Genomic DNA, 27,500 nt, shown 5'->3' on the forward strand with positions numbered 1-27,500 from the left:
ACTGAGGTACCTTTGACTCGGTCAGATGGAAGGAGAACATTTTATAATGTTAGAATCTTCATTTACTTTTAAATATTTAATTTATTTATGATACGCTATGTCACTAGCTAGCGCCGGGTTGATATCAGATATGTTTTAATATCCAATTTTTTTTTTTTTGGTTACTAAATTATTTTTACAATTTCTAAATTCTACACATACGATGATTTTATCGCTGCAGTTTCTCCAGTTTCTGTACTATGAAGACGTTCTATTACTGGTTGCCATGGGAACAAGGTTTCTCAGCAGCAGGCGCAGCTAGCGTTCCAGATCGTTTTTTTTTGCGGCTGAAATAAAATGTCCTGGAGGGAGATTTGTCATTTGTATATATATATAGTAAAAAAAAATTTGCGGCGTATCACCTGTGTGTATCATACGGGTTGGAGGAGGAGCGGCGTGTGATCTTTATTACGGATCGTGTACAAATGTTCTGGCTTTGCTCTTAAGTTGAACTTTTTCCTGTCGCTGATGTGGACATGCCCACATCACGTCTATTCTCCAGCTCTGGTTGTAAATAAACGATCTCCGGTCACTTTGTCACTGAGAGTCGTCGTATGTGTGAACGGAGAAGGATCCGTCCTTCGTTTAAACCCAGCAGGAAGAAACGTAAAGGTCGGTATTCGCCGCTCGGTCGATTACTTCCTTTGGTTAGAAATAATTAATAAATCGTGGTGTAAATCTACGAATGCACAGTGCCATATGAGAGAAAGCAGTGCCATATGGGATTACTCTGAATAACGCTTGAATATGTGCTCACTGCAAATGATATGCTCTTGGATATGATTCATTCTAATGGCCCTGTGTTGTTTTTGCTCTCAAATTTATTATAGCTGGCACGTCGTATCCCTCTTAACTGCCCCCATTTATTCTCCACCATACAATGGAACAGGCTTAAGAGCAGGACTGTGGCTCGCTCGCACACACCGACATACACACACACACTCACACACACACGCACACACTTACCATCTGCAGTATATCAGTAGAGACCATCTGCATGCAGCACATGGCGGTGGCAAGCGCACACACGATGGTGGAGATGACATTTAATGCACATACACTAAACAACAGCTCCTGCAGAGAGAGAGAGAGAGAGAGAGAGAGAGAGAGAGGTTATATTAAGACATCTGAAGAATGTCACCATATATAAAAGCAAAATGAACCCGCGTGTGATTGCTAGCATTAGCCACCTGTGGTTAAACATGTTCACTAGAACCTTCATGAACTACCGTGATGACCAGCATGAGAGTTTGTTGTTTTGGTGTTAATCTAGAAAACTGACCAGAATTTCATTTAGCATAAAAAGAAATATAACTTATCAAACCTGTAGCTAAATACAGTAATTAGTTGTTACTGATGTACCACGCTGAGTTCTCTAATTTGATTGGTCAGAAGGTGTTGGTAAAGAGAAATGATGAGCTCCATGATGTGTGGGGTGGTCACAGTAACCCTGCTTCACTGTTTATTATTTTCCAATCACAGCACAACATACTGTATGCATTTTGTTCCTTTTTTGAACGGAGCGATATGCTGCTTGATAGACAATTTTTGACAAAAATTCAGATTCCCCAAATGATCCGACGATTCACTAAAGGTTTCAATTATACGCCAAATGATTCAATGATTTGCCAAAAGATTGCACGACTTTCCAAATGATTCAATGATTCTCCAAATGATTCCATGATTCAACAATTGACTTGATGATGCTTCAAATGATTCTATGATTCTCCAAATGATTCCATGATTCACCAATTGACTTGGTGATTCTCCAAATGATTCTATGGTTCTCCAAATGATTCCATGATTCGCCAATTGACTTGATGATACTCCAAATGATTCTATGATTCTCCAAATGATTCCATGATTCACCAATTGACTTGGTGATTCTCCAAATGAGTCTATGATTCTCCAAATGATTCCATGATTCATCAATTGACTTGATGATGCTTCAAATGATTCTATGATTCTCCAAATAATTCCAGGATTCATCAATTGGCTTGATGATGCTTCAAATGATTCTATGATTCTCCAAATAATTCCATGATTCACCAATTGACTTGATGATACTCCAAATGATTCTATGATCCTCTTCCATGACTACGCCAGACGATTCGACGTTAATGCTATTTCTTGCTAAGCTGTGAATATGATGGTCTCCTAATCAACTCCTAATATGTTTATTCTGTCTGGTTCACTAAATATTATATAAACAACCGTTCAGCTATTTATTTCTTGGCTCCTTCTCACAATCAGATGAAAGCAGACTTTTTTTTAATATCATACAGCACGCAAATCTTAAGATCCCAACACTCGCTGTTAAATCAAGGACATAAATAACAATCCTTCAGTGCCGCATGACACGGAAATGCCACTTTATACAGATAAAATCACTTAACAGGCACATAAAGATCTTAGAAAGAGCAGACTGTGATGTGTGTGCTGTCTCTGAGTCATGCAATCTCCAACAACAGCCATTAGAGCGGCTTAACGTCACCTCTATTCCCATAAAGCACGCAAAATATTGTGACATAATGCTGCATGTCAGCGCTTTAGTCCTGTCACAACAACGAGGGCCCCCGAGTTCGCAGCAGGGAATGTGTTTTATTTCAGCAGACACTGGGACTTGCACTTTGAGCTGCTGTGATAGACCTGTAAGTGGCCCTAATGCAGGGGTGGAGTACGGCCTATCGGTTTATTTATAGAGGTCACAGGGAACAAACTCTACTCCCTATTGCCTTTCACAAAGCATTTTCCTTATTGGGTAACAAATTAAAGGATAAAAAGACCGTGAAGTGTGTTAGTGAGGTCAAGCTGCCGGAGCAACTCTAACGCACCGTGTAATAACATCTGGAGAAAATGTATAAGTTTTTGGGGGGAAAAATGGTGTTTTTGCTGTTTTCCTGACATCACCCTATTTATTTATTTATTTATTTATTTATTTATTTATTTATTTATTTATTTATTTATTTATTTATTTATAAATCTTCTACGGATTTCAAGCTAATTAATGTGTCGTTAGTATTAATGCGATAAACACACTAATCAAACCAGCTCATCAAACTTTCATCATGATTTCATTCCCGATTTGTTTTCCAGCTACTACAATTTACACTTACACCTGTGCAGTGCTATTATTTATTTATTTATTTATTCATTCATTCATTCATTCATTCATTCATTCATTCATTTATTCAATCAGTCATTCATTTTCTATCGCTTTTATCTGAACGGAGTGCCAACCCATCACAGGGCGCACACACACACTCTCATTCACTCACACACTCACACACTACGGACAATTTTCCAGAGATGCCAATCAACCTACCATGCATGTCTTTGGACCGGGGGAGGAAACCGGAGTACCCAGAGGAAACCCCCGAGGCACGGGGAGAACATGCAAACCCCACACACACAAGGTGGAGGCGGAATCAAACCCTGTGAGGTGAGGTGAACGTGCTAACCACTAAGCCACCGTGCCCCCTATCTATCTATCTATCTATCTATCTATCTATCTATCTATCTATCTATCTATCTATCTATCTATCTATCTATCTATCTATCTATTTGAATTGATATATAAATAGGGATGGGGGAGGGTTAAAGAAGAGACGGAGGAGAGCTGAAGAAGAGATGGAAGAAAGAGGGAGGAAAGACATTGAGGACAGGCAGGAGAGACAGAGGAGAGATGGAAGAGAGACAGAGGAGAGATGGAGGAGAGACAAAAGAGACAGAGGAGAGATGGTGGAGAGACAAAAGAGAGACACAGGAGAGATGGTGGAGAGACAAAAAAGAGACAGAGGAGAGATGGAGGAGAGACAAAAGAGAGACAGAGGAGAGATGGTGGAGAGACAAAAGAGAGACACAGGAGAGATGGCAGAGAGACAAAAGAGACAGAGGAGAGATGGTGGAGAGACAAAAGAGAGACACAGGAGAGATGGCGGAGAATTTGGTGAATAATTACAAAAAATTGGGCAAATCATAAAATCTTATCGGAAATCGTTGAATCATTTGGTGACCCATCAAGTCATTTGGTGACCCATCAAGTCATTTGGTGACCCATCAAGTCATTTGGTGACCCATCAAGTCATTTGGTGACCCATCAAGTCATTTGGTGAATCATAAAATCATTCGGCGAATAGTTGAATCGTTTAGCACATACTCGAACCATTTGCCGAGTCATAAAATCATCTGGCAAATCTTTCAATCATTTGGTGAATCATAAAGCGGAGTATCTGTTTCCATCCTGGATTATTTTCAGTGTTTTATTCCTCTTATCCTTCACCGATTTACCAATACATGCTACGATTTACTAATAAAAACATGTCCTGCAATTCAGTCTCTTTAAATATCTTTATAAATATTTAGCATATAATTTAGAAACAATTTACAAACGGAACAGTTGAGATGTTATCAATATATCTATTCTATATATCTATTCATCTTGTAAGTAATAAATAAAAATATGACAATCTTTTCTATCTTGGAATTAAAACCACTGATCAGTTTTGGCAGATAGATAGATGGATGGATGGATGGATGGATGGATAGATAGATAGATAGATAGATAGATAGATAGATAGATAGATAGATAGATAGATAGATAGATAGATAGATAGATAGATAGATAGATAGATAGATAGATAGATTTATAATCTTTTAATAATATTACACACATTATTTTAAAATAAAAACCATTTAAATGATTTAGAACTATTTGAGCCGAAAAGACATTGATGAATCGTTGGTAATATTTTGTGCATTACGTCATCATATATACAGTATATATTTTTTGCCTGTTCTCCTGAAGGGTGCCAATACTTATAGAACTTATAGAAAAATAAAATGTGTTTCTAGGTCAAGTGTATTCATTTTAGCCTGAGGGAGCATGCTGTATGCATTATTATAACACACACACACACACACACACACACACACACACACACACACACACACACACACACACACACACACACACACAGCTCTCGACTCTCACACTGTCATTTCCCATAATTCCTTTGCGCTCTCTCTGTCAGTGCTTCATCACACTCTTTACAACACGTTGTGCTGTGTGTTGAAGGTGTGCTCCTGTGAGACGGCGTCTCTTCGCCGTGTGATTGTTACGGCGTGTGTAGACATCTGTCTCGCAGACGAGCGTTTCCTCAGAGACGCCTGCACTTGCATACTGATGTGAAGAAAGCGCGTTGTTCTGTGCTAAGCTGTTCTGTGCTAAGTTTGAGGAAAGCGCTAACACAGCACAGGTTCACCCCTGAGCCGCACTGGAGGGGTCACGTGAGGTCGTTCTGCTTCGACAGGGAAACGAATATTTCTTCATGTACTGATTCTATAGGTGTGATGTGCCTTAAGAGCTGATGTTAGAGCTACGGTCAATGAGACACTGATGAGACACTGATGAGACACTACAACAGGAAGGAATGATATCTTTTTTCATTTCATGGTAAAGATGGATTTAATATTATTCAACAATTAAAAGATGAAACAAACTGCGTGGAATGACAAAGAGATAAAGGAGGGTAAAATATGTAGTAACCATTCATGAACTACAACAATGATAACAACAGACGGATAGAGGATGAGAGAGAAAGAGGGAGAGAGCTGGGGAAGGACAGAGGGATAGAGAAGAGATAGGGATGGAGAGAGGGGAAGAGAAAGAGAGAGGAAGAGAGAGAGAGAGAGAGAGAGAGAGAGAGAGAGAGAGAGAGAGAGAGAGAGAGAGAGATTATACATCATAAAGAGAGATAGATGTGGATGGATAGATAGAGAATGATACACGAGTAAGAGAGAGAGTGATGCATGGAAGAGAAGTCATAGAGTGATACAGAGTAAGAGAGAGAGAGGAGAGGAGAGAGAGAGAGAGAAGAGAGAGAGAGAAAGAGTGAGAGAGCTGGGGAAGGACAGAGGGATAGAGAGAGAGGACTGGTATGGAGATATGGGAAAAAAGACGAGAGGAGAGAGAAAGGGAGAGAGAGGGAGAGAGAATGATGGATGGATAGAGAGAAAGTGATGATACAGGGTAAAGAGAGAGAGAGAGAGAGAGAGAGAGAGAGAGAGAGAGAGAGAGAGAATGATACAGCCTAAGAGAGAGAATGATGGATGGATAGAGAGAGAATGATACAGAGTAAGAGAGAGAGTGATGCATGGATAGAAGAAGACAGAGAATGATACAGAGTAAGAGAGAGAGAGAGAGAGAGAGAGAGAGAGAGAGAGAGAGAGAGAGAGAGAGAATGATACAGCATAAGAGAGAGAGAATGATGGATGGATAGAGAGAGAATGATACAGAGTAATAGAGAGAGTGATGCATGGATAGAAGAAGACAGAGAGTGATACAGAGTAAGAGAGAGAGAGAGAGAGAGAGAGAGAGAGAGAGAAAGAGAGAGAGAGCTGGGGAAGGACAGAGGGATAGAGAGAGAGAGACGGGGATGGAGAGAGGGGAAGAGAAAGAGAGAGGGAGAGAGAAAGGGAGAGAGAGGGAGAGAGAGAATGATGGATGGATAGAGAGAAAGTGATACAGGGTAAAAGAGAGAGAGAGAGAGAGAGAGAGAGAGAGAGAGAGAGAATGATACAGCCTAAGAGAGAGAATGATGGATGGATAGAGAGAGAATGATACAGAGTAAGAGAGAGAGTGATGCATGGATAGAAGAAGACAGAGAATGATACAGAGTAAGAGAGAGAGAGAGAGAGAGAGAGAGAGAGAGAGAGAGAGAGAGAGCAATACAGCATAAGAGAGAGAGAATGATGGATGGATAGAGAGAGAATGATACAGAGTAATAGAGAGAGTGATGCAAGGATAGAAGAAGACAGAGAGTGATACAGAGTAAGAGAGAGAGAGAGAGAGAGAGAGAGAGAGAGAGAGAGAGAGAGAGAGAGAGAGAGAGAAAGAGAGAGAGAGAGCTGGGGAAGGACAGAGGGATAGAGAGAGAGAGACGGGGATGGAGAGAGGGGAAGAGAAAGAGAGAGGGAGAGAGAGAGGGAGAGAGAGGGAGAGAGAGAATGATGGATGGATAGAGAGAAAGTGATACAGGGTAAAAGAGAGAGAGAGAGAGAGAGAGAGAGAGAGAGAGAGAATGATACAGCCTAAGAGAGAGAATGATGGATGGATAGAGAGAGAATGATACAGAGTAAGAGAGAGAGTGATGCATGGATAGAAGAAGACAGAGAATGATACAGAGTAAGAGAGAGAGAGAGAGAGAGAGAGAGCAATACAGCATAAGAGAGAGAGAATGATGGATGGATAGAGAGAGAATGATACAGAGTCAGAGAGAGAGAGTGATGGATGGATAGAAAGAGACAGAGAGTGATACAGAGGAAGAGAGAGAGAGAGAGAGAGAGAGAGAGAGAGAAAGAAAGAGAGAGAGAATGATACACTGTAAGAGAGAGAGAATGATGGACGGATAGAGAGAGAATGATAGAGTAAGAGAGAGAGTGATGGATGGATAGAAATACAGAGAGAGATACAGCGTAAGAGAGAGAGAATGATGGATGGATAGAGAGACAGAGTGATACAGAGTAAGAGAGAGAGAGAGAGAGAGAGAGAGAGAGAGAGAGAGAGAGAGAGAGAGAGAGAGAGAGAATTCCTCCCTACAGATTTCTTTCCCTCTTCCATCACAGTTGTTTTTTCTTTATTGCTCCTCATTAGATTATTTATTTAATGGCTCAGTTTTCTGTAGTGAATCATTTCCTCCTCGTCAGCAGTAAATATCCGTGAATCGGTTTCAGACGCATATGAAATAAAAGCCGCTCAGTCACGTGACCGTTTGGACTCGTCTAAATGTCCGATCTGTTGTTTCTTCTCTGTGGTTGATGACTCTGTCTGGTCGTTTGTTTCGTATCGCTCGTGTCTCGCTCGTAAATCTCTCGCTCGCTGGAAATACTGAGTGGATAATAGGGATAATGGAGCTAAATAATTCTTACATGTAGCTTTACATCAGGGAAACAGCTGTCAGACACACACACACACACACACACACACACACACACACACACACACACACACACACACACACACACACACACACACACACACACACACACTCACCTTCAGACGCAGGCGTATGGTATTGCAGTCCCTCAGCGGGTTGAGTTTGAGCGTCTCTCCCAAATTGTTGCAGCTGGAGCTCTGGTGTTGAAGCGTACAGCAAACACACACGCCGTCACTGTCAAACTTTATCTGCCAGGGAGACGGAACAAAACACACACACACACACACACACACACACACACACACACACACACACACACACACACACATCATCATCACTGTCAGACCTGTCTGGCATCATCAAAAACTCAAAAACACCACACACACACACACACAGACACACACACACACCTGTGTGTCTATACATCACCTGCAATGTCAAAAAAACTAACAAACAAACAAAAAACAATACAAAGACACGACAGTTGGAGAACTGTGTAGTTTCTGTGTTGTGTCTGAAGAACAAGGTGCCTCCGTCTGACCCACATTATAAAGACACAACATGCGAACCTTGCGTGCGAAGGTTAATTGAGCAGAGCGAACGACTCCATTAATACGCCCGGCGATGCCCGAGTCTCTCAGGATGAGACGGCGGTGAGACGAAGAGCCAGAAAAATAGACAGGACAAAGAAACACAGCTTTTAATTAAAAAAATAATTAAATAAGAGAAATGACGGTGACAGACTAAAGGAGAGAAAAAACGAGTGCAGCGGAAAAAAAGGAGCGAATCGTTTTGAGTAAACGATTCTTTTTAAACGAACGAGTTCGTGAGCACGGATGAATCTTTTTTGTTTTCTTTGTAATTAATACTTTTATTTTTTTTAAATTGCAAGCACAAATTCTTATTTTTTCCTCTTTTAATATTCTTTTAAGATTTTTTTTTAAATATAATATATAATATTTTTATATTATTTCCCTCTGACAGCACGTTCCAGGGTTTTATTCATTCATTCATTTTCTACCGCTTATCCAAACTTCTCGGGTCACAGGGAGCCTATCTCAGGCGTCATCGGGCATCGAGGCAGGATACACCCTGGACGGAGTGTCAACCCATCGCAGGACACACACACACTCTCATTCACTCACACACACACACACACACTACGGACAATTTTCCAGAGATGCCAATCAACCTACCATGCATGTCTTTGGACCGGGGGAGGAAACCGGAGTACCCGGAGGAAACCCCCGAGCCACGGGGAGAACATGCAAACTCCACACGAACAAGGCGGAGGCGGGAATCGAACCCCCAACCCTGGAGGTGTGAGGCGAACGTGCTAACCACTAAGCCACTGTGTCCCTCTTTCCAGTGTTTTAAATCACAGCAAATTTCCAATGATTGCTAATGTATATTTAATCAAAAATGAGACTTTTGTCATATAGTCATATATAAATATCTGGTCTTGTAAATCAAGTTCTCACGCAGTTTCAGAAGCTCTAATCGGTTGTTGTGTCACTTTCTGCTAAAAAAACAAAACAACAAAATCCTAAAATTCTCAAAAATGTTGCAGAGCCTAAAGTCACAGCTTTACCGCTAACGGCTGCAGAAAACGTATCGTAATAGAACCTGCGCTGTTCCTTGAGCTGCTGTTAATTAAGCTGAAACTAAAACTGACATCTTCTGACCAATCAGAATAGAGAAATAAAATATGTGTAAGGGAATTTTTTAATTATTAGATAAAGCAGTTTTATTTTATTTTAGTATCGAAATCATCAGGCAGATATCCTGGAACTCGAAAGAAGACAAAATAATAAAATAGATCAGATTTCTTATATATAGCTCATGTACTGCCATGTTATTATCTTGTAATTGTCTTGTTATCATCTCGTTATTTTGTAATTATCTCGTTATAGTATCTTGCAATGATCTTGTTACTATCATGTAATTATCTTGCAATCGTCTTGTTATTATCTCGTTATTTTGTAATTATTGACTTAAAGTATCTCGTAATGATCTCGTTACTATCATGTAATTATCTTGTAATTGTCGTCATTATGTCGTTATTTTGTAATTATCTCGTTATAGTATCTTGCAATGATCTTGTTACTATCATGTAATTATCTTGCAATCGTCTTGTTATTATCTCGTTATTTTGTAATTATTGACTTTAAGTATCTCGTAATGATCTCGTTACTGTCATGTAATTATCTTGTAATTGTCGTCATTATGTCGTTATTTTGTAATTATCTCGTTAAAGTATCTTGCAATAATCTTGTTACTATCATGTAATTATCTTGCAATCGTCTTGCTATTATCTCGTTATTTTGTAATTATTGACTTTAAGTATCTCGTAATGATCTCGTTACTGTCATGTAATTATCTTGTAATTGTCGTCATTATGTCGTTATTTTGTAATTATCTCATTAAAGTATCTTGTAATGATCTTGTTAATATCATGTAATTATCTTGTATTTGTCTTGTTATTATCTCGTTAGTTTGTCGTTATCTCGTTAAAGTATCTTGCAATGATCTTGTTACTATCATGTAATTATCTTGCGATTGTCTTGTTATTATCTGATATTGTTGTTATCTTGTTAGTATCTTGTATTTATCTTGTAACGATCCTGTTATCATGTTATTGTATCGACTTCTAATTGTTTTGTCATTATCATGTCATTATCTTGAGGCAAAACAAAGTCCTTGAGCGTGAAACTACATTTTCAAGAACAATTCAATGTCAAAAAGGACGTTTCTGGGGGAAAAAAATAATTATGCAGATGCCAAATTCTGTTGAATGAAATATAATTACTGCAATTCCCTAAAGTGGAATTAAGGAATTCTTCATTTCTCAACCATCAAGTTGCTAAAAATAAAAAAACGGATATAAACCATCATCTACTCATCGACACGATCGTAAATATCTTTAACAGGAGATTGGAGCCGGGATCATTTGGTGAAACCGAGCGACTCTGAGATAGCTGTGATCACGTGTAAAGTTATAAAGAGGTAACGTTTTGTGGACATTCTGCAAAAAATGTACGAAAAAAAAAAGATTTTCCTCCGATTGACATCAAACAAGAATATTTTAGAATCATTGAAGAATAAAATGCTCCATGATTTCAGAACGTTTTTGTGATGCTTGTAGCCAAGACGTCGAGATCTCGCCGTGTTTTGTTTGTGTAATTTCGGAGGAAATCACAATCCCAGGATTCTTCTCTACCCCCTAGCATCGACGACTGACGTGTAATTACGCGTAACGACGTGTTCCACACACGTGAACGGACGAGGGATTCGGCTGGACCCGTGTTGTGATGTCACACGGATCTGCAGAACTCGGTGTTTATTTTGAAAAGATACTCTGAATATCAGCCTCCTTTAACATTTAACACGTAACCATGAAACGTTTATTATTTAATGCTTAGTGAAAACTTCAGGATTAATGATTATATCTGAAGCTGTAGGTATTTCGGTGACATCACCACCTGAGATATTTTAAACAGAAAATACCGATCGTGCCTGAAATCACTCTGAGGGCCTTTTTACACCCGGTCACTTCATGTGTGTTCTCTGATCTAATAGCTATGTGATTAGTTCAAATTGTTCCATTTACATCAGGCCACATAAACACGTCTCGGCGAATCGGATATCGATCCGATCTTTCTACTCCCGCCCAAAATGCTAATATATTTTACCTCATTTCCGGGGTAATTGAAACGGAACACGCTTTGGTGTATGCGGTTGCTACAAAAAAACAGCATTTACTGATTGCTGCATTTTCGCTGGCGGCAGCAGCGCGTTTTAAGACCAAACGAGACGCCTGGGTGAAAGATCGGAGCAGCGCTGGTGGGAAAACATATTAGTTTCTGGAGCGATGCACGACTCGCGAGTCACCTGCGAGTGACGTACTTCCGTCTGGGAGGAGTATAGCGCTGACATGTGTGGCTTGAACAACCACATGCATTTACACCTGTCCAGTTTCATCTGTAACGCGTCCCAGACCTCCTCCTGAAGGGGTTTGTACCATCGGCTTTATATCCGTCTCCAAAACGTATTGGAGGGCATTTAGACCTGGTCTTTTTACCGTCGGATAGCTATCGGATCACAGAACACGCAGGAAGTGACCAGGTGTAAAAAGCCCCTGACTTTCCTGATGAGTTTTGATATTTCTGAGATCCAGCCCTGCGAGCGTGCACGTGAAATCCGTCATTCTCACCTGGAGCCAGAAGTCTAAATGTGTTCAGTATGCGCCGTGCGTCGCCTCCCCGTCAGCGTCGATCTGAAACCCGAGAGCAGCTCGAGCGTTTAATTGTGTTTGTGAAAACAGACATTCGAACAAACAAAGAAAATCGCTGCATAATTATCGTACGCGGTGAAACGGAGGCCGAGGGATAATTAATTATCAAAAGAAAAGAAATCCAGTGGAATACAGCAGCGCTTAGGGATTCAGAGACGAGCGTGATGTCGGAAACCGCAGGAACAAACGGCGTGTTTATTAGTTTTAAAGAGGTTTTGCTATTATGATTAGCCCTTTAACCGCTCCCTCCTTTTAACTGCTTAAAGAAAAAAAAATCTGCTTTGATGATGGTTTGTGTTCGGCTGTCAGGAAACGGGTGTCTTCTGGGGTAAAAAACAGCCCCAAACGCAGGGATAGCTAAAAAAAACATGGTTTATTTACATAACGGCAGAACGGAAAAGACTGGGAAAAGAACATGGTGACGGAAAAGAACCTGAAACACCAAACAGAGACCACGAAGACTGCGCTGCCAAAGAGGAGACGATTAGACACAAGGAAAAGGGGGCACGATTAGACACATAAGGAAAAGGGGAGACGATTAGACACATAAGGAAAAGGGGGGACGATTAGACACATAAGGAAAAGGGGGGACGATTAGACACATAAGGAAAAGGGGGGACGATTAGACACATAAGGAAAAGGGGAGACGATTAGACACAAGGAAAAGGGGGGACGATTAGACACATAAGGAAAAGGGGAGACGATTAGACACATAAGGAAAAGGAAGACAATTAGACACACAAGGAAAAGGGGAGACGATTAGACACACAAGGAAAAGGGGAGACGATTAGACACATAAGGAAAAGGGGAGACGATTAGACACAAGGAAAAGGGGAGACGATTAGACACAATTAAAAGGGGGGACGATTAGACACATAAGGAAAAGGGGGGACGATTAGACACATAAGGAAAAGGGGGGACGATTAGACACATAAGGAAAAGGGGGACGATTAGACACATAAGGAAAAGGGGAGACGATTAGACACACAAGGAAAAGGGGAGACGATTAGACACATAAGGAAAAGGGGAGACGATTAGACACAAGGAAAAGGGGGGACGATTAGACACATAAGGAAAAGGGGAGACGATTAGACACATAAGGAAAAGGGGGGACGATTAGACACATAAGGAAAAGGGGAGACGATTAGACACATAAGGAAAAGGGGGGACGATTAGACACATAAGGAAAAGGGGGGACGATTAGACACATAAGGAAAAGGGGAGACGATTAGACACAAGGAAAAGGGGGGACGATTAGACACATAAGGAAAAGGGGAGACGATTAGACACATAAGGAAAAGGAAGACGATTAGACACATAAGGAAAAGGGGAGACGATTAGACACACAAGGAAAAGGGGAGACGATTAGACACATAAGGAAAAGGGGAGACGATTAGACACAAGGAAAAGGGGAGACGATTAGACACAATTAAAAGGGGGGACGATTAGACACATAAGGAAAAGGGGGGACGATTAGACACATAAGGAAAAGGGGGGACGATTAGACACATAAGGAAAAGGGGGGACGATTAGACACATAAGGAAAAGGGGAGACGATTAGACACATAAGGAAAAGGGGGGACGATTAGACACATAAGGAAAAGGGGGGACGATTAGACACATAAGGAAAAGGGGAGACGATTAGACACATAAGGAAAAGGGGGGACGATTAGACACACAAGGAAAAGGTGGGACGATTAGACACGTAAGGAAAAGGGGAGACGATTAGACACACAAGGAAAAGGTGGGACGATTAGACACGTAAGGAAAAGGGGAGACGATTAGACACACAAGGAAAAGGTGGGACGATTAGACACATAAGGAAAAGGGGGGACGATTAGACACACAAGGAAAAGGTGGGACGATTAGACACGTAAGGAAAAGGGGAGACGATTAGACACACAAGGAAAAGGTGGGACGATTAGACACATAAGGAAAAGGGGGGACGATTAGACACACAAGGAAAAGGTGGGACGATTAGACACGTAAGGAAAAGGGGAGACGATTAGACACACAAGGAAAAGGTGGGACGATTAGACACATAAGGAAAAGGGGGGACGATTGAACACAAACACGTGAACACAAACACGTGAACACGATTGAACACAAACACGTGAACACAAACACGTGAACACGATTGAACACAAACACGTGAACACAAACACGTGAACACGATTGAACACAAACACGTGAACACAAACACGTGAACACGATTGAACACAAACACGTGAACACAAACACGTGAACACAAAACGTAAACAAAAGCACAAGACACAAGACACACTGCCGAAACGCCCCCGAATGTCCCAGCAGGAAAATGTCCACGCCTGACATCACCGTAGCAAAACAGCCTGAAAAAAACCCCTCATAATTTAAAAAATATGATCGATGTCAACTGTGAGAGGAAAATAATCACCAACATAAAAAAAAAGGGGGGGGACGATTAACACAAAAGGGAAAAAAAGGGGGCGATTAGACAAAAAGGAAAAAGGGGGGGGACTTTTTTAGCCACAAAAGGGAAAAAGGGGGGGACGATTGAACATAAGGAAAAGGGGGAACGTTGAACATAAGGAAAAGGGGGGAGATTAGAACACAAGGAAAAGGTGGGACGTTTTAGACACTTTAAGGAAAAGGGGAGCGTTTAGAACCCCAAGGAAAAGGGGGGCGTTTAGAAAAGAAAGGGAAAAAAGGGGAGACGATTAGACACACAAGGAAAAGGGGGGGAACGATTTAGACACATAGGAAAAGGGGGGGAATTAGACAAAAAAGGGAAAAAGGTGGGACGATTGGACACGAAAGGAAAAGGGGAGCCGATTAGACACAAAAGGGAAAAAGGGGGACGATTAGACAAAAAGGAAAAGGGGGGGGGGACGAGGGGACGATTAGAAACAAAAGGAATTTTCCCCCTTTCCCCCCTCTCTCCCCCCCTTTTTCCCCCTCCCCCCGTCCCCCTCCCCCTTCCCCCCCCCCCCCCCCCCCCGCGGGGCCCCCCCCCCCCCCCCACCCCCCCTTTTTTTTTCCCGGGGGCCCCCCCCCCCTTTTTTTCCCCCCCCCCCCCCCTCCCCCTTTTTTTTTTTTCCCCCCCCCCCCCCCCCCCCCCCCGGGGGCCCGCCCCCCGGGGGGCCCGGGCGCGCCCCCCCCCCAACGGGGGGGCCGCCCCGGGGCCCCCCCCCCCCCCCCCCCCCCCCCCCCCCCCCCCCCCCCCCCCCCCCCCTTTTTCCCCTGCCCCCCGGGGGGGGCCCCCCCGGGGGCCCCGGGCCCGGGCCCCCCCCCCGGGGGGCCCCGGGCCCCCCTCCGCCCCCCCGGGGGGGAAACCCCCCCCCCCCCGGGGGGGCCCCCGGGGCCCCCCCCCCCCCCCCCCCCCGCGGGGGGGGGGGGCCCCCCGGGGTTTCCCCCCCCGGGGGCCCCCCCCCCGGGGGGGGGCCCCCCCCCCCCGGGGGGGTTTCCCCCCCCCGCCCCCCCCCCTTGGGGGGGGCCCCCCCCGGGTTGGGCCCCCCCCGGCCCCCCCCCCCCGGTTTCCCTAAAAGGGGGCCCCGGGGGGGGGCCCCCGGGCCCCCCCCGGGGCCCCCCCCCCCTTTTCCCCCCCCGGGGTTTTTCCCCCCTTTTGGGGGGGGGGGGGGGCCCCCCCCCCCCCCTTTTCCCCGGGCCCCCCGCCCCCCCCCTTTTTGGGGTTTCCGGGCCCTTTTTTTTTTCCCCCCCCCCCCGGAAAGGGGGGTTTTTTGGGCGGGGGGAAAAGGGCCCCCCCTTTTTTGGGGGGGGGCCCCGTGCCCCCGGGGGCGGGGGGGGGGGGGGGGGGGGGGCCCCCCCGGGGGGCGGCCGGGGGGGGGGGGGGCCCCCCCCCGGGGTTTGGGGGCCCCCGGCCCCTTTTGGGGGGGGGGGGGGTTTTCCCTTTTCCCCCCGGGGGGGGGGGGGGGGGGGGGGGGGGGGGGGGGGTTGGGTGTGGGGGAAAAAAGGGGGGGGGGCCCCCCAAAAAAGGGGGAAAAAAAAAATTTTTCCCCGGAGGCCAAAAAAAAAAAAAGGGGGAAAGGGGGAAAAAAGGGGGAAAAGGGAAAAATTTTTAAAAAAAAACCCCCCCGGTTTCCCCCAAAAAAAAAAGAACCCAAACAAAAAAAAAATAAAAAAAACCCCCCCCCCCCCCGGGGGGCCCCCCCAAAACCCCCCCCCCCCCCCCCCCCCTCCCCCCCCCCAAACACCCCCCCCCCCCCCCCCCCCCCCCCCAACAAACCCCCCCCACCCCCCCCCCCCCCCCCCCACACACCCCCCCCCCCCCCCCCCCCACCACCACCCCCCCCCCCCACGCCCCCCCACCCCCCCCCCCCCCCCCCACCCCCCCCCCCCCCCCCCCCCCCCCCCCCCCCCCCCCCCCCGCCCCCCCCCCCCCCCCCCCCCCCCCCCGCGCGCGCGCCTCGCGCGTGCCTCGCGCCTGCACGCGCGCGCCTCCGCGCGTGCTCGCGCCTGCGTGCGCGCGCTACGGCGCGCGCGGCGCGCGCGCGCGCGCTCCGCGCTGCCCTCGCGCCCGCTGCGCGTCGCGCGGGCCTCCGACGCACTGACGTGTGCGCGCGCAAGCCCGGGCGCGCAGAGCGAGCGCCGCGCGCGCGCAGCGCGGACCCGCGCGCGCCCACAGTATGCTATTGCCCCTTGATTCCTTCCTCTCTCGACCGCCGCGCCGCTCGCTATTTGTCTGCGCTCCCTGCCATGTGCTAAGGCAAAGACCATATCAGGTAAAATCAGGGGTAACTATGTAGCTGATACATCTGTCTCCTGAGTTGTCCTTCACACCACGACACACACACCCACAACACCCCACACACCCACACACACACACCCACACAACACACACCCCCCACACCTAGATACACACACCCATCACACCCACCACCACCACACACACACCCATAGATACACACACCACATCCTACCCACACACCACACACACCTACACACACACACATAGAGACACACACACACACACACTCACACCCACACACACCACACACATAGATAGACACACACAACACCCACACACCACACACACAGACACACACACACACCCACACACCACACACACCATCAGATACACGCACACAAACACACACACACACACAACACACTAGATACAGCACGCACCCACACACGCACACACACACACCCCACACATGCCCACCGCACCTGAGATACGCAACACACACACCCGACACCCACCCACACTGCACACACCCACCACACGATATACACACACAGCCACACACACACGCACCCCCACACATCACAGAGCACACACGCATAGATTACCACCACACCTACACACGCTGCCCGCACACTCCCGACACACACACACATCATACGACACACGACACTACACCACGACACCCACTCACACACACAGAAACCAAACGCACACAAGCAACCAGCAGCCCCATCACGATAGCTCATACACACCACACGCACATATGCACACCCACACAGCGATCACACGACCCAGCCTAGATCCACACACACACACACCACAACGCGACGCAACGCCCAGCACACACACCCGACACACACACACACCCGACACACACACCCACACACACACCACACACACATGCACACACACCCACACACACACACCCACACATGTTCACACACGCACACACACCCCACCCACACACAGCCACCCCACACTCAGATACCCACACACAGCACAGCACTCATCGACACCACACCACACACCCACACACCCACACACAGACACCCACACACACACTCACAGATACACACACACACACACACAACACACACTAGATACACACACACAGATACACACACGGATACACACCACACACACACACCCCCACACACGACAACACATCACACACACCAGCATACCCTGCCCTCACACATCCACTATCACAGCACACATCGACACTCAGCAACACACACACACACACACCACACGGCAGTCACACACCACTCACCACACACCTACAACACACACAATCCACACACAACACATCACCACAACACACACATACACCACCACCACACACATATACACACACCTTATCACACACATATACCACACACCACACAAGAGCACACACACATATACACAGCACACACACCCACATACACATCACACACACAACACATCCACACCACACACACACAGCAGCATCACAAAACTCTCTGCACACACACACACACACACACACACACACACACACACACACACACACACACACACACACACACGCGCGCACACACACACACACACTCAGATTAGGCGATGACACGATGTCCGGCCCCTAGTTAGTTAGTCTGGGGTCACGCGTGCTGACTGAAAGTCTTTATTATTAAAATACTAATATAAAGAAATGGACGTGAGAAATGATCCTGATGGCAGGTTCAAAAAGGAAATCTATAAATAAATAAAAAATACAAAAATACAAAAATCAATGGATGAAATGAGGAAAAGGATCCGTGGGCCAGCAACGAAGGAGCGGGAAGACGTTCAGCTGCAGTGAGGATGAAGAGAAGCGAGATCGATAGTCTTCCTCGTGTTCGTGTCCCTCACCAGTTGACAATCCTCCAGAGAGTTGACGAGCTGAGCGTTCTGACAGGACAAGATGGCGCCCGCCAGGTTCAACATCACGCAGACTGCAGACAGCAGCATGAAGAAGGTGATCTGTGTGAGACAGAAAGAAAAAAGACAGAACAGAACAGATTGTCAGATACACAACTATTTAGAGTACAAACAAACAAACAAACAAACAAACAAACAAACAAACAAACAAACAAACAAACAAACAAACAAACAGAGCTTAAAAGATCGACTCATTTTAACTTAGAGGAAGTAACTGAATGACAAACTGTGTTTATGAAGACATTCATGAGTCACATGCACTGAACACTGAATACTGAACACTGAACACTGAACACTGAACAATGAATACTGAACAATGAACACTGAACACTGAATACTGAACACTGAACACTGAACACTGAACACTGAACACTGAATACTGATTACTGAACACTGATTACTGAACACTGAACACTGAACACTGATTACTGAACACTGAACACCGAACACTGATTACTGAACACTGAATACTGAACACTGAATACTGAACACTGAGTACTGAACACTGAACACTGATTACCGAACACTGAACACTGATTACTGAACACTGAACACTGAATACTGATTACTGAACACCGAATACTGAACACTGAACACTGATTACTGAACACTGAACACTGATTACTGAACACTGAATACTGATTACTGAACACTGAACACTGAATACTGATTACTGAACACACTGATTACTGAACACTGAACACTGATTACTAAACACTGAATACTGATTACTGAACACTGAACACTGAACACTGATTACTGAACACTGAACACTAAATACTGAACACTGAACACTGAACACTGAACACTGATTACTGAACACTGAACACTGATTACTGAACACTGAATACTGATTACTGAACACTGAACACTGAATACTGATTACTGAACACCGAATACTGAACACTGAACACCGATTACTGAACACTGAACACTGGATACTGAACACTAAACACTGATTACTGAACACTGAATACTGATTACTGAACACCGAATACTGAACACTAAACACTGAATACTGATTACTTAACACCGAATACTGAACACTGAACACCGATTACTGAACACTGAACACTGAACACTGAATACTGAACACTGAACACTGATTACTGAACACTGAACACTGAACACTGAACACTGAATACTGAACACTGAACACTGAATACTGAACACTAAACACTGAATACTGAACACTAAACACTGAATACTTAACATTGAATACTGAACAATGAACACTGAACACTGAACACTGGATACTGAACACTAAACACTGAATACTGATTACTGAACACTGAATACTGAGCAATGAACACTGAACACTGAACACTGAATACTAATTACTGAACACTAAACACTGAATACTAAACATTGAATACTGAACACCAAACATTAAACACTGAATACTGATTACTGAACACTGAATACTGAACACTGAATACTGAATACTGATTACTGAACACTGAATACTGATTACTGAACACTGAATACTGATTACTGAACACTGAATACTGAACACTAAATACTGAATACTGAACACTGAATACTGAACACTAAACACTAAACACTGAATACTGATTACTGAACACTGAATACTGAACACTGAACACTGAATACTGAACACTGAACACTAAACACTGAATACTGAACACTGAATACTGAACACTGAACACTGAATACTGATCACTGAATACTGATTACTGAACACTGAACACTGAACACTAAACACTAAACACTAAACACTGAATACTGATTACTGAACACTGAATACTGAACACCGATTACTAAACATTGAACACTGAATACTGAACACTAAACACTGAATACTGAACACTGAACACTGATTACTGAATACTGAACACTGAATACTGAATACTGAATACTGAACACTGAATACTGATTACTGAACACTGAATACTGAACACTGAATACTGAACACTGGATACTGAACACTGAATACTGAACACTGAATACTGAACACTGAAGCCTGCTCCCTCTCATCACACAGTCTCAGACTTCACTCCCATTACAGAAAGCAAACGAACAGGAGAATAGAGTAGAGGTTTGTCCTTCTGAGCTTTTTCATCTCGCTGCTCCTGACAAGCTTCTTCTCTAACAAGTCGACCGGAGTCTGAAGTAACCGTGTGACTTATAAGTCGTCTCGAGAAACCGATCTCTCCCTAATTCCCTTTTCCACACCAGATCCATGAACGCCGCCAGCGCAGGCGATGGATTTCTCCAACCGAGAAATCTCGACGTTCTAGTTCATCGTCTTGCTCTCGCAGTTAAAAACCATTCCCTTTATGTTGCAGCTGACAGTCTGAGGAGATGTTTTGTTCAAGGAGTTTTTTTAAAACCAGGATTTTTGTGCGTGAGATAGAAATGGGCCGTCGTGTTCTGCCTTGGCCTACTGCAGGCCTTCGTCTAATGAGATATTAACCCTGTGACACCAAGGATGTGTGTGTGTGTGTGTGTGTGAGAGAGAGAGAGAGAGAGAGAGAGAGAGAGAGAGAGAGAGAGAGAGAGAGAGAGAGAGAGAGAGAGAGAGAGAGAGAGAGAGAGAGAGGCAGAAGATAACATAAAGGCTTTAATGAATTTCAGACTGGAGCAAATTGGAAGATGGAGAAAAGCTCATCAGAGGATCCTCCAGAATCTGAAAAAAATCACATGAACAAACGCACGTGTCTGACACTCCACATGATGACACGTGTGTCTGACATTCCACATGATGACACGTGTGTCTGACACTCCACATGAGGACACGTGTGTCTGACACTCCACCTGATGACACGTGTGTCTGACACTCCACCTGATGACACGTGTGTCCCACACTCCACATGATGACACGTGTGTCTGACACTCCACATGATGACACGTGTGTCCCACACTCCACATGATGACACGTGTGTCCCACACTCCACATGATGACATGTGTGTCTGACACTCCACATGACGACACTCCACATGATGACACGTGTGTCTGACACTCCACATGATGACACGTGTGTCCCACACTCCACATGATGACACGTGTGTCCCACACTCCACATGATGACACGTGTGTCTGACACTCCACATGATGACACGTGTGTCTGACACTCCACATGATGACACGTGTGTCTGACACTCCACATGATGACACGTGTGTCTGACACTCCACATGATGACACGTGTGTCTGACAATCCACATGATGACACGTGTGTCCCACACTCCACATGATGACACGTGTGTCCCACACTCCACATGATGACACGTGTGTCCCACACTCCACATGATGACACGTGTGTCCCACACTCCACATGATGACATGTGTGTCTGACACTCCACATGACGACACTCCACATGATGACACGTGTGTCCCACACTCCACATGATGACACGTGTGTCTGACACTCCACATGATGACACGTGTGTCTGACACTCCACATGATGACACGTGTGTCTGACACTCCACATGATGACACGTGTGTCTGACACTCCACATGATGACACGTGTGTCCGACACTCCACATGATGACACGTGTGTCTGACACTCCACATGATGACACGTGTGTCTGACACTCCACATGATGACGCGTGTGTCTGACACTCCACATGATGACACGTGTGTCTGACACTCCACATGACGACACTCCACATGATGACACGTGTGTCCCACACTCCACATGATGACACGTGTGTCCCACACTCCACATGATGACACGTGTGTCCCACACTCCACATGACGACATATTTACATTACATTTACATTTACAGCATTTGGCAGATGCCCTTACCCAGAGCGACGTACATAAGTGCTTAAATCTCTAACACTGAATACATTAATGCTGGTTCACTAGGTTACATACTTAAGATACCATGAGTTTAAAACATTTGTTCAAAGTTACAATGAAAAAGTGTCAAAGGTTTTTTTTTTTTTTTTAAATACAAAAGATAAGGAAAGAAGTGCTAGTTGAAGTGCTTCCTGAACAAGTAGGTCTTCAACCGCCGCTTGAAAATAGCCAGTGACTCAGCTGTCCGGACCTCTAGGGGAGGTTCATTCCACCACCTTGGTGCCAGTACAGAGAAGAGTCTTGTAGTATACTTGCCTCTTACCCTGAGAGATGGTGGAACCAGTCGAGCAGTGCTGGTAGATCGGAGGTTACGGGGTGCAGTGCGAGGAATGATGAGGGCTTTGAGGTAAGAGGGAGCTGGTCCATTTTTGGCTTTGTAGGCCAGCATCAGTGTTTTGAACCGGATGCGTGCAGCTACCGGAAGCCAGTGGAGGGATCGCAGTAGCGGGGTGGTATGCGAGAACTTTGGCAGGTTGAAAACAAGCTGGGCAGCTGCATTTTGGATCATTTGCAGAGGACGGATTGCGTTCAAAGGTAGACCTGCCAGCAGTGCATTGCAGTAATCCAGTCTAGAAATGACAAGAGACTGAACAAGTACCTGGGCAGTCTGTGTGGACAAAAATGGCTGAATCCTTCTAATGTTGTAGAGAAGAAACCGACATGAGCGAGTCACATTTGCAACATGAGAGGAAAAGGACAGTTGATTGTCCATGGTTACCCCAAGGTTGCGAGCTGTGGCTGAAGGGGAGATCAGATCGTTGTGCAAGGATATAGCAAGATCATGACCTGGGGATGAATCACCTGGGATGAACAGCAGATCAGTTTTGCTAGGATTGAGCTTTAACTGATGAGCAGTCATCCATGATGAAATTTCTGCCAGACATGCTGAGATCCGGTCAGAAGCTGTGGCATCTGAGGGGGGGAAAGAGAAGATAAGTTGTGTATCATCAGCATAGCAGTGGTAAGAGAACCCATGTGATGAAATAACTTCACCAAGAGAGTGAGTATACAAGGAGAAAAGAAGAGGACCAAGTACTGAGCCCTGTGGGACGCCAGTGGAGAGTCTGCGTGGAGCAGATGTCACTCCCCTCCATGTTACTTGATATGAGCGTCCTTCCAGGTAGGAGGCAAACCATTCCCGAGCTGATCCGCAAATCATGTGTGTCTGACACTCCACATGACGACACTCCACATGATGACACGTGTGTCCCACACTCCACATGATGACACGTGTGTCCCACACTCCACATGATGACACGTGTGTCTGACACTCCACATGACGACACTCCACATGATGACACGTGTGTCTGACACTCCACATGATGACACGTGTGTCTGACACTCCACATGATGACACGTGTGTCTGACACTCCACATGATGACACGTGTGTCTGACACTCCACATGACGACACTCCACATGATGACACGTGTGTCCCACACTCCACATGATGACACGTGTGTCCCACACTCCACATGATGACACGTGTGTCCCACACTCCACATGATGACACGTGTGTCCCACACTCCACATGACGACACGTGTGTCTGACACTCCACATGACGACACTCCACATGATGACACTCCACATGATGACACTCCACATGATGACCCATGTCAGACACTCCACATGATGACACTCCACATGAAGACAAATCACAACCCTGTCCTACAAAACAAACAGCTATACAAGACAACACAACAATGGAAGAATAACCTAAATAAGATTTTTTTTCTGTCACATACAACCTGCTATTCAACATGTACAGAAACATCACGGAGAAAAACAATGAAAGCTTGCAAGATTGTTGGTGTCTTAGGTGCATGTGTGTTGTGATTTTGGTTACTACCCCGACACCAGCGTCTCGTCACTCTCACTGTGTGAACGCAAGACTTTTGCTCCCTACAGGGCTGGAAAAACACATGGGGTTTTCATAATCATTCAGATCGTGTGTGAGATGTTTCAGTGAGGAGAAAATACTAAGCAGAGCTCGTGGCTCGAAAAAAACAAAACAACATTGTCAAACATCGTCGTCTGTGTCATTCGGTGCAACCGCTGGAGCAAAGGATCTGAATTTGGACGGTCCTCGTTGCCAAATCTGTCGTTCTTTCATCTGGAGAGAAAAACCTGACTATTGATTTCTGTCATAATTAAGCTGCAGTCAGACGAACGTTTTTCTCTTCATGTAGAATAAAAAAACAGAATTAAAAGCAAAAAGAAGTGTTAAATTTTTTTTATCTATCTATCTATCTATCTATCTATCTATCTATCTATCTATCTATCTATCTATCTATCTATCTATCTATCTATCTATCTATCTATCTATCTATCTATCTATCTATCTATCTATGCCTCCATCCATCCATCTTTAATATATTTTAAATGCAAAAGTGTTTTTCTGTAGCAGGAAAAGCTGTAAAATAAGCAATTAATAATAATAATAAATGGTTAAATAAACAAAAAAATAAATAAACAATAACAGAGACAGAAAGCAAAATATATAATATACAGAAATAAAAAAAACATTGCACCAACATATACACACGCGTGCACACACACGCACACACACACGCACGCACACACACACGTGCACACACACACAAGCGCACGCACACAAGTGCACACACACACACATGTGCACACACACGCACGTACACGCACACACAGAAGTGCGCACACACACACACACACACATACACACACGTGCACACACACATATAAATACAAAGGGAAGGCATCAGTCAGATCAGGGCACCTGAGACACACACACGCAAATGTGCGCGCACACACACAAACACACACACGTGCACACATATGTGCGCACGTGCACACACGCACATGTGCACACACACACACACATGTGCACACACGCACACACACACACACACACACACACACACACAAAATTTTGCTGAATTTAACCTTGTGTTTTTGTTTTTTTTATCAGTTGCATGTTTGTTGGTTAAAGCCACATTTTTGCCATTTTGTCCTGAGGAAGCAGCTCAAGCTGTTACAGAATAATAAGGTATAAAAGTGTAATGGCATCATTATGAGATTATGAAACTGTAACCAAAGCCCAGATGATGCCTAATTGTGTAATTTGACATAACTCAGGATGATGGATAGGTTTCCTCTCCGCATTAGCCACACTGCCTGGGTTAAATGTCGTCTCAGAGCCCAAGCCCTGCTGCACTAATTACCCGGCCTGTCTCCATGCTGCTGCTTCCTAATTACCATGTGGGATTCCATATCACTGTTTAACAGCGTCTCATTAATTACTGCCCCGCTGCTGCTGGCGTTCCAAGCACAGAGAGACGGTGCCTTGGCGCTCGTCGCTGGCGGCCGCGGGGGCGTGGAGGCGTGGGAGGGGCTTGAGTGTGTGTGTCTGTGCGATGGGAAGCTGGCTTCAGGACTTAGCCTTGTATTGTGGGGTTGATTGGTGCTACATTTCACCTAACGTTTGGCTGAGATCAGATGAAGTCTAATCTCGCCATTCCAGTTTCATTAGATAGAGAGTTTCCTTTAATGTGCTTTTGGTAATCATTTTGCTTAGCGTAACATTATTTCTAGTGGATTCTTAAATGAGCAAAATCTGACAAAAAAATAAATCATGTGTACTTAAATGAATGCATACCTTTTGTTCTGGTTTCCATAGTAACAGCTCATACACAGGGCCTTGGATAGCCATCTAAGACTAATAAAATACAGATTTATATATGACTGTATATATATATATATGTATTTGGTGTATCATGTTCAGCTTCCGTTGAAGTTTATTTAAAATTTTAAAAAAGAGTCACACATTTCTCTTCAGGACTGTCGAACTCGAGCGTTCGGATTTCAAGACACGCTTCGATTGTCTTCGTGAACATTTTACACGTAGGCCTGCGTAAAGCTATGTACTTTGTTTTGTTTTTTGAACTAACTTTCAGAAAAGAAAAAAAACATCTACAAGCAGCTACTTCACCTCCTGACCAATCAGGTAACAAGTCTGGGAATAAGAGAGAATAACAAACATGGAGGATGATCTGAGGCAAAAACGTACATTATTCCAACTTCGCTATACAATACGTGCACTTTGCAGGGCTGTCAAGTGTCACGCATTGAGAGTGACAGTCACACATTTGGGTCTTTTCTCACGTTCTCCCGCCACACGTCGCATTTCTCACGCAGAAAAACTTTTTGACTATTTATCATATATGTAATAAGCCGCAGCTCCCAAAACGTATCGGTCCGCACCGCTGTCTCTATGGAACCGCGCAGGAATCGAGCGCGTCTCAGTGCTTAGTCGAGCCTGACACTTATCAGCCAATCAAAAAAAAAGAGGCTACACAACAGCCAATCAGAAAATAGCACTATTGTATCTGGGTAAGATTTAACGCAACAACCAATGAAAAAAAATAAAAACATTAATTAGCGAGAGTATTTTCGATGGTCGGTTTGAACAAAAGCTCAACAGGAAACAGCTCGTCTCTGGACGGGACATTGTCCTCAATGATGACGCTAAAAATGTCTGGGCTTGTGCTGAACTGTTTTATATGGGAGCAACATTACAAATGATAAAGGAGTCCAAAAAGGAAACAAACAATAAACAACACTAGTCATAATCTCTCTCTCTCTCTCTCTCTCTCTCTCTCTCTCTCTCTCTCTCTCTCTCTCTCTCTCTCTCTCTCTCTCTCTCTCTCTCTCTCTCACTGTCTCTCTCTCTCTCTCTTTCTCACTGTCTCAATGTCTCTCTCTCTCTCTTTCTCACTGTCTCTCTCTCTCTCTC

The 27,500-nt window shown here is 44.9% G+C and overlaps 1 protein-coding gene across 3 annotated transcripts in view; it reads right to left on the reverse strand.

The window, feature by feature from the left end:
* The window catches only part of fam189a1 (family with sequence similarity 189 member A1), a 155,353-nt gene that overhangs the window by 15,668 nt on the left and 112,185 nt on the right, over window positions 1-27,500 (reverse strand). For all 3 annotated transcript variants that reach the window (XM_027154138.2, XM_027154137.2, XM_027154139.2), the window contains exons 3-5: window positions 18,830-18,940; window positions 8,093-8,224; window positions 1,006-1,113 (exon numbers count right to left, since the gene is read on the reverse strand). In XM_027154138.2, coding sequence (XP_027009939.2) covers window positions 1,006-1,113; window positions 8,093-8,224; window positions 18,830-18,940 — 351 coding nt within the window. The remainder of the gene's footprint in view (window positions 1-1,005; window positions 1,114-8,092; window positions 8,225-18,829; window positions 18,941-27,500) is intronic.

Source organism: Tachysurus fulvidraco, chromosome 1 (genome assembly GCF_022655615.1).
Source record: "Tachysurus fulvidraco isolate hzauxx_2018 chromosome 1, HZAU_PFXX_2.0, whole genome shotgun sequence".
Taxonomy (NCBI): domain Eukaryota; kingdom Metazoa; phylum Chordata; class Actinopteri; order Siluriformes; family Bagridae; genus Tachysurus; species Tachysurus fulvidraco.